Below are 8,267 nucleotides of genomic sequence, written 5' to 3'. Positions count from 1 at the left end.
ACACCCCGTCGCCTCCCTTTCTATCTTAGGGGTGTGGCTCTGGGGTTGCATGCGTCCTGTTGTTGGAAAAACAGAATGTCCACATTGCGCCTGTCAACCAAGCGCACTGTATGCGTTAGCGCGAGGCCGAGCAGGAGGGTGGGAGGGGGGTCGTGACCCCCCTCCCCACCCCCCCTGCGAGGCCGAGCCTGGAACTAGCCGAAGCAAGCGGCGACGCGGCGTGCCGCGGCTTTGCATGCGCAAGCGAGTCCGTCTCACCCCGTTGCCTCCCTGTCTATCTTAGGGGTGTGGCTCTGGGGTTGCGTGCGTCCTATTGTTGAAAAACAGAATGTCCGCACTGCGCCTGTCAACCAAGCGCACTGCATGCGTTAGCGCGAGGCCGAGCAGGGAGGGTGGGAGGGGGGCCCTGCGAGGCCGAGCCTAGAACGAGCCGGAGCAGGCGGCGACGCGGCGTGCCGCGGCGCCGGATGCGCAGGCGAGTCCGTCACACCCCGTGCGCCAGTCAACCAAGTCAGGATGTGACGTGGGATTGTGCCGTTGTAGCCAAGTGAAAAGATTCGCCGTGGTAGTGTTTTTGATTGGCTGGAAAAAATATTCGTCTAAGCGAACTGCAATGCTTTATTGACAGCACATCTTCCGTCCCATACCGGACCGCACAACGGACTGCATTTTTTTAAAGGTGGGGGGTACTGGAGTAACTTGCTAGTTGTGCGTCGTTGGGTTTTGTTCGTTTTTGGGCTGTGAGAATTTGTTGGGCCTGTGTTCGGGGAGTGAAGACGCATTGGGCCCAGGTCGGCCTGTGAGCACGGTTGGTTCCCGGTGCGTTGTGTGCGGCCTAATGTTTAGTCCCACCTCGCCCGCGGAAGGCGCGCCCGACCTATTTATAAGCGCTGGCGAGGCAGCCGTATCGAACTCCTCTGGTTACTTATTTAGGCACTTATACACGGCGCTCGCTGCTCTATGCTCTATGACCTGTGGGCCCATATGTGCCCGCCCCATGCATTGTGACTCAGAACGACTCGCCTTCTGTGGGCGCAGACCTACTACGAGACTGGCTGGGGACTGGTGCACCTGTGGTGCTCAATTTTTTTCTATGTATTTTCTATCTTAAGTATTTTTTTTCAATGTAGGGGCGTGCACTGCTTAGCAAACCATCCTTGCACAGCATTGATCAGGGTTCTGTACTTCATGTGCGTGCATTCTGTACTACACATGTTTGCATTGCATTGTTCAGGGTTCTGTACTTCATGTGCACGCATTCCGTACTACACATGTTTGCGCTACATTTTTGTGCACTGCATGGGTAGCATATTTCTTTATTGTTTTTCCCTCTTACGTATCATTTTTTCTAGTGTACGCGTGTGCACTGCTTTGTTGCTTCTATGTGCACTGCATTCGGCATAGTCCTGTGCTGCACGTGTACACATTTTGCACTGCGTGCATCGTTCTTTGTGCCAAAGTTGTGACTGGTTATGGCAACGCTGCGGACTGCATGACTTACATTTAAGTACTGCATCAGGTGCACTAATTCTGTGTTGTGCACTGCGCGAAAGTGCTTCTGTTGTGGTTCATTTTGAGCATGTACCGCACTTCATGCGCGCATATAGTGAACTTCCTTGTAAGACTTTGGAGAACTGCACACATTTTTTAGAGACCTATTACGGGACTGGCTGGGGCCTTGTTGTAGCTGGGTGGTCAATTTTTTATCCTTATCTGAAGCATTATTTTCTTTTGGAGTATATATATTTCGTGGTAGTACAAATGATGTCATTTGTACTGCTTGCACCAACGTTGAGTACTGCACTGCGCGTACCAAGTCTGTATGTTGTGCACTGAACGAAAGTTGCTGCAGCTCCTTTGTTCTGCATTTGTGCATGTACTGCACTTCATGTATACACTTTGTGAACTGCGTTATATTTGTTGTGAACTGTATTCACGTTTTGGTATCACACCTTAAAATTTTCAAAGTTTTCTGGATACTTGTTCTAACACAAACTAATTTCAGCGAAAGCAATTGATCAGAAGCAAACTGTGACACATAAGCAAACAACAGAAATAAAATTTAATGATAATTCTAAAACGACATTGTTTTTACAAAAGAAATGTTCGATATGAAGCAATGGACATAATCAAAAGCTTGCATACATGAAACAAAGAACAACACAACGACTAAAGTAAAGTGAAACAAAAACTTAGCCCTGAATTATTTCTAGTTGCTGTATTTGATTACAGCCTTGTTCTTCTTCTACTTTGCTTCTTTGTCTCTTTTTGCCCTGTCCAGTCCCATGATGACATCGTAGATGATTCTCCATGACTCATATGTTGCGAATGCATCTATTGCTGCATACTTGATAAGCTTTTCTGGCAGTGGGCAAAATCCCCACAGAGTATGGTCCACCTTGTGGTTAATTTTTTTCTTCATGTCATGATAGTGAATGTCTATCATCGTGCCGGCAACATCAGCCAAAGAGTCAAACTTCTTTTTATTGTATGGGTCTCTCCATTCCAGCTGAATATCAATGTAGTTGTCGGAGTTGATCTCCAAACCAGATAGCTTCAGCTTGCTTTTGTCTCCTTCAATGGCGAATTCGACGAAGGTGTACTCACCATTCATGAGGAATTTGTCTAGTTCCATTGGCCTACAAGATGTTCGTATAGAGTGAATATAGTTTATTTTCTTAGAAGTACCAATGTTTTTTGTTTTGTCTGAAACTGAACTGCAATATGAATATCTGAATCTGTTGCATTGAGTAGTTGGTAATACTTTGTTCAGCATAACTAGTAAATCTGATAATGTTTTGCATAAACAATGCACGTTTTGTGCATGATTGTATTCTTGAACTGAATTTCATACATGTTTTGTATAGTAATGTTGAAGTTTTCTATTGTTCAGTCAAATAGTTTGTATTTGGTAAAACAAAATAAAACTGCGTGTATTGCTAGATCATATAATTCAAGAATTGAGCACATGAGTGACATACATGGAGCCAGATGAAAACTGTCAATGAATTCATATGCCATGCTTTTCAAAAATGAAAACCAAAGTTTAAATATTAGCGATTGCAGTGAAGAAAATTTAGAATCAATATTGACAATCAATAGTACAGATTGATAGTTATTCTGACCTGTCTTTAGCTGCAGAGATGTGGTAGACAAGGCATTCTTTTTCTACGCATAGCTGTAGCACTGCTGCCCGCTGTGGCTTGACGTAGTGCGTGTACTCGACATCAACGCCGACTAGTTTGACGGGCATTCCACCGAGCTTCCTCCTGAGCGTGGACAGCATCTTGTCCACGTCTTCACCCTTGCTTGTGCAAACACCGTGGAGCTTGTGGTTGCCGTGGAGGTCGACGTCGTGGAGCTCCCTGGTGTACCTGCGGCGCTGCTTGTAAAGAGGTGCATCCGCCATGACTCTCCTCTGCTCTCTCGTGTTTGTTCTGGAGAGAAGAGGTTGGTGAAAGGAAGTGTGGAGAAGAAGATGCAATGGGGTTTTTTGGGGTACGAAGCAGTTGTGTTTTCTCCTCTGCTCTCCTCTGCTCTCCTTGACAGGACGTGGGAGAGGTGGAGCGGGGTGGTAGCGTGGTGGGGCTCTTTTTTAGTTACGTGGCAACTCCAGAGAGGTTCTGCTATGAGGAGGCTCTGTTAGTGCATTGGAAATCTGGAACGTCGTGTCCTCTTTTTTCGTGACTTGTTCAGGTATGCACGCAACTGTCAGAAAATGTGATGATTGTGTTTTCGGTGAATTTTCCTATTAAGTGTACTTCTTTTCTATCAGAAAAGAACTGCGTACGTCCACATAGTGTACTGCATGGAAGTGAAATTTATTATTCGTGCACTGAATTATATCGGATTAGGATTGATACAGATGTACGCACATTTAGTTTCTTGATGGAGTTCTTTCATGCAGTTCTTTATTTTATAATGGACTGCTTTGCTTAACTAACAGGGCTGCATTCTTCATTTTAGCGACACTGCAATACAGTAGAAGGAGAACTGCATTTCAGAAAAAAGAATACTTCGTGCTTCCACGTGGAGAACTGCATTGTTTGGCGTCGCGGACTGCATTTGTACGTTTACTTTGGGCTTTTTGCATTTTATTTATTAATAGCGAACTGTGGTTTCTGGCAGTGCCCACGCGCATTTTCTTTTGTTGTTGTTATTCATTTAAAAAATGTTTCTAATTTTTCTTTGATGTTTTATTTTTTGAAGTTATTGTTTTTTCTTAGTGGGCCTTGTTGGGCTGTGTTCGGGGAGTGAAGACGCATTGGGCCCAAGTCGGCCTGTGAGCACGGCTGGTTCCCGGCGCTTTGTGTGCGGTCTAATGTTTAGTCCCACCTCGCCCGCGGAAGGCGCGCCTGACCTGTTTATAAGCGCTGGCGAGGCAGCCGTACTGAACTCCTCTGGTTATTTATTTGGGCGCTTATACACGGTGCTCGATGCTCTATGCTCTCTGACCTGTGAGCCCATGTGCGCCCGGCCCCATGCACTGTGGCTCAGAACGGCTCACCTACGGTGGGCGCAGACCTACTACGAGACTGGCTGGCGCCAGATGCACCTGTGGTGGTCAATTTTTTCTTTGTATTTTTTATCTTAAGCACTTTTTTCAACGTAGGTGCGTGCACTGGTTATCAAACCACTCGTGCACTGCATTGTTCAGGGTTCTGTACTGCATGTGCACGCATTCCGTACTACATGCTCAGGTCTCATTTTTTGTTTTCATGTTTTTGCTCTTACGTAATCTTTTTTCCAATGTAGGGGAGTGCACTGCTTAGTAAACATACTTGTACTGCATTGATTATGTTTCTGTACTGCAGGTTCATATATTTCCGCACTACATTTTTTCAATGTAGGAGCGTGCACTGCTTAGCAAATCATCCGTGCATTTGCATTGATCAGGGTTCTGTACTGCATGTGCACGCATTCCGTAGTACATGTACAGTTCTCATTTTTTGTTTTCATGTTTTTGCTCTTATGTAATCTTTTTTCCAATGTAGGGGAGTGCACTGCTTAGTAAACATACCCCGTACTGCATTGATTATGTTTATGTGCTGCAGGTTCATATATTTCCACACTACATATACAGGTTGCATTTCTTCTTTTTGTGTTTTTGCTCTTATGTATTCTTTTTTTTTTCAAATTTAGGGGCGTTCACTGCTTCGTTGGGTATGTGTAGACTTCATTCGACAGAGTATGTACTGCATTGGTACAGAACTTGCACTGCATGCGTCCTATTTGCACACTGCATCTTATTTTCGTTTTGTGCATTGCTCGAATCTAATGATTCGTAAGCAAACAACAGAAAACAAATTATCACAGGCATTCTGTACGACAAGTTCATCATGAGCAAACTAATTTCAACAGAAAGCAATCTAACATAATCAAAGTTCACATCATTACAAGCGATTCTGCATGGCAAGCAAACTAAGTTCAGCAAAAGCAAATGATCACAAGCAAACTAACAGTACATAAGCAAACAACCTAAAGCAAATTTGATGATAATTCTAAAACGACGCTGGCATTGGTGGCTCTTTGGCCGGCACCATCTTCTTCTTCACTAGTCAGCGTCTCCCCATCCCCAGCTGCTCCTGGCGTGCTTCTTGGGGGGCTCCTCCTTCTCCAGCTTTGCATGGCGAAGCCCGTCCTTGGTGAGGGTGATGCGGTTCCATATCTCGTACGCTGCGTAGGCGTCCTTTGACGCGTACTCGATGTGCCTCATGGACAGAGGCAGGGTGGCCCAGCGCTTGTGCTCATCGTCGGTGATCTTCTTCATGTTGTTGTAGTAGTCGTCGATGAGCATGCCGGAGACGTCTCCAAGGGAGTCCAATTCCTTGGTTGCTTCGGGCACCCTCCACTCTTTCTGGATGTCGACGAAGTTGGCGACCTCCAGATTGACGCGCTCTAGCCTTTTTTTGTCGCCGTCGATGGAGAAGCCTGCAAAGGTGTACCTGGGGTCGGCGAGGAAGTTGTCGAAGACGATGCACCTTTCAGCGGCGCTCAGTTGGAAGAGCAGCACCGGGTGTTTCTTGCCGATGGAGAGTTGGCAGAGGGTGGGTTTCTGCGTCGCTTCAGGCTCGTTGTTGTACTCGAGATCAATGCCGACGATCTTGTGGCACTAGAGGCTGAGGTGGCGCTCGTACTGCGCGAGGGTGATCGCCACGTGCTTCTTGTCGTTGGTGTGGATGACGTGCAACTTGGTGTTGCCGTGGGCCTCCACGCCCTGGTACTCGTCGGTGAACGCCATGGCCGGTAGTAGGGCTTGGTGTTTTGCGTGGAGATGGATGTGATGGAGCGATTTTGTGGCAGCGCAATGGATACTTGTGTTGTTGTGGATGAGAAGCCCTTTGGCAGGGGTCTGAATTTAAGGGGAGGGCGCGGGGTGGGATGGCCGCATCGGATGAACTGCACGATCTCGCTGACGATGCAGTTTGTGCAGATCGTGGGTTGGTGTTGCGTCTGTGATCGTGGGCTTGTGGCGATGGAACCGCTCCGATTGGGTGGTTGTATGCGAACGTGGTGTTTTTTAACGTGGTTTTTTTATTTTTGATCAGTAGATTTTTTTAACCACCTCTATTTGTGCGAACAGGCATTTTGTCACGTTTATATGTATCCTGCGTGATAATGAAACTGCATTGGTTAGAGTTCTGCACTGCATCGTGTGCAATGGAGAACTGCATGTTGTCTACAAGTGCTTACTTCACAGTATTTTTTGCGTGTCCTTGCTGCAGCCCCTGAATAAAGTACAATGTATTCCGCAATTTTACGAGTTCTTAGCTGTGTTCTATATCGTGTATTTATTCATGTAGGTAATCCGGAACTGGATTGCTAAACCGTACTGCTTCGTGTAACGAAATGCACTGTATTTTTCTAGTGCTGCGTACTGCATCTGTTTTTTGCCTGTACTTACTGCAGTCCCTGGTATGGGAGGGGTAGGGGGTTGCCCCCCGCATTTTTTTTGAAGTTATTGTTTTTCCTTAGTGGGCCTTGTTGGGCCTGTGTTCGTGGAGTGAAGACGCATTGCGCCCAAGTCGGCCTGTGAGCACGGCTGGTTCCCGGCGCATTGTGTGCGGCCTAATGTTTAGTTCCACCTCGCCCGCGGAAGGTGCGCCCGACCTGTTTATAAGCGCTGGCGAGGCGGCCGTATTGAACTCGTGTGGTTACTTATTTGGGCGCTTATACACGGCGCTCGATGCTCTATGCTCTCTAACCTGTGGGCCCATGTGCGCCTGGCCCCATGCATTGTGGCTCAGAACGGCTCGCCTACGGTGGGCGCAGACCTACTATGAGACTGGCTGGGGCCGGATGCACCTGTGGTGGTCAATTTTTTTTTCTTTGTATTTTCTATCTTAAGTATTTTTTTCAATGTAGGGGCGTGCACTGCTTAGCAAATCATCCGTGCACTGCATTGATCAGTGTTCTGTACTGCATGTGCACGCATTCCGTACTACACATGTTTGCGCTACATTTTTCTGCACTGCATTGGTAGGGGTGTGCACTGCTTTGTTGCCTCTATGTGCACTGCATTCGTCATGGTCCTGTGCTTCAGGTGTACCCATTTTGAATAGCATGCATGCTTCTTTGTGCTAAAGTTGTGACTGGTTATGCCAACACTGCGGGCTGCATGGCTTACAGTTAAGGACTACATCAGGTGCACTAATTCTGCTTTTGTGCACTGCGCGAAAGTGCTTTTCTTTGTGCTTCATTTTGAGTATGTACTGCACTTCATGCACACGTATAGTGAACTTCCTAGTAAGACCTTGAAAAACTGCACACATAAAATGGTCTGTGGATTATAATTTTTCAGAGAATTATTATTTAATGATCTACGGTTAGTTCGTGGGAATTTCTACAGTCAAAGACTTTGTAGAACTTCCTGGTAAGAATTTTTTGTTTTGGTAACATAAACCTTTATTGATTGTCCTTCATTCTTGGTAATGTAATTTTCATTAACTCCCCTTTAATTTTCAGTTTTGACCTTTTTGCATTCCTCTCCTATAAATGTAGGCCAACTTCTACCCTTCCTTTGCAGTTCATTTCTCCTCTAGCCGCAACTCCTCTCCTTTCTCTAGCCTCTCTTTATTTTTTTCCTTTTCTAGGTTTTTGTTGCGATGGCTCCAGGCCCCTGCGCGAATCTCTCCTGCTGCGGGCATGGTTGTGGTGTGCCGACGCACTGCGATTGCTCAGCTTGCTCGCAGGCCCGTCGTGCTCGTCGTGGGGGGAAGGTATTGTGCCGAGCTGGGCAAGCGGAACAGCTTGCATTTGGCACAGTA

At 46.5% G+C, this 8,267-nt stretch overlaps 2 protein-coding genes across 2 annotated transcripts; both read right to left on the bottom strand.

Annotated features, from left to right (window-relative positions):
• Positions 1 to 2,245: 2,245 nt before the first annotated feature.
• Positions 2,246 to 3,409, bottom strand: LOC109740281 (3'-5' exonuclease-like). The gene is made up of 2 exons (XM_020299316.1): positions 3,126 to 3,409; positions 2,246 to 2,639 (listed from the first exon to the last, which is right to left on the bottom strand). The coding sequence occupies exons 1-2, from the start codon at positions 3,407 to 3,409 to the stop codon at positions 2,246 to 2,248; spliced, it is 678 nt and encodes a 225-aa protein (XP_020154905.1).
• A 2,145-nt stretch (positions 3,410 to 5,554) lies between these two features.
• LOC141027109 (uncharacterized) lies at positions 5,555 to 6,241 on the bottom strand. The gene is made up of 2 exons (XM_073504041.1): positions 6,158 to 6,241; positions 5,555 to 6,055 (listed from the first exon to the last, which is right to left on the bottom strand). Exons 1-2 carry the CDS (start codon positions 6,239 to 6,241, stop codon positions 5,555 to 5,557), a joined length of 585 nt encoding a protein of 194 aa, XP_073360142.1.
• Between the last annotated feature and the right edge of the window lie 2,026 nt (positions 6,242 to 8,267).

The sequence above is a fragment of the Aegilops tauschii genome, chromosome 7 (genome assembly GCF_002575655.3).
Source record: "Aegilops tauschii subsp. strangulata cultivar AL8/78 chromosome 7, Aet v6.0, whole genome shotgun sequence".
Lineage (NCBI taxonomy): Eukaryota > Viridiplantae > Streptophyta > Magnoliopsida > Poales > Poaceae > Aegilops > Aegilops tauschii.
This window is presented reverse-complemented; position numbering and strand designations above follow the sequence as displayed.

Coding starts and splice junctions, on each gene's coding strand:
- LOC109740281 (XM_020299316.1), bottom strand. CDS start 3,409: ATGGCGGATGCACCTCTTTACAAGCAGCGCCGCAGGTACACCAGGGAG. Junction 2,640..3,125: donor ATCTCTGCAGCTAAAGACAG/GTCAGAATAACT, acceptor AACATCTTGTAG/GCCAATGGAACTAGACAAAT.
- LOC141027109 (XM_073504041.1), bottom strand. CDS start 6,241: ATGGCGTTCACCGACGAGTACCAGGGCGTGGAGGCCCACGGCAACACC. Junction 6,056..6,157: donor ACACCAACGACAAGAAGCAC/GTGGCGATCACC, acceptor GAAGCGACGCAG/AAACCCACCCTCTGCCAACT.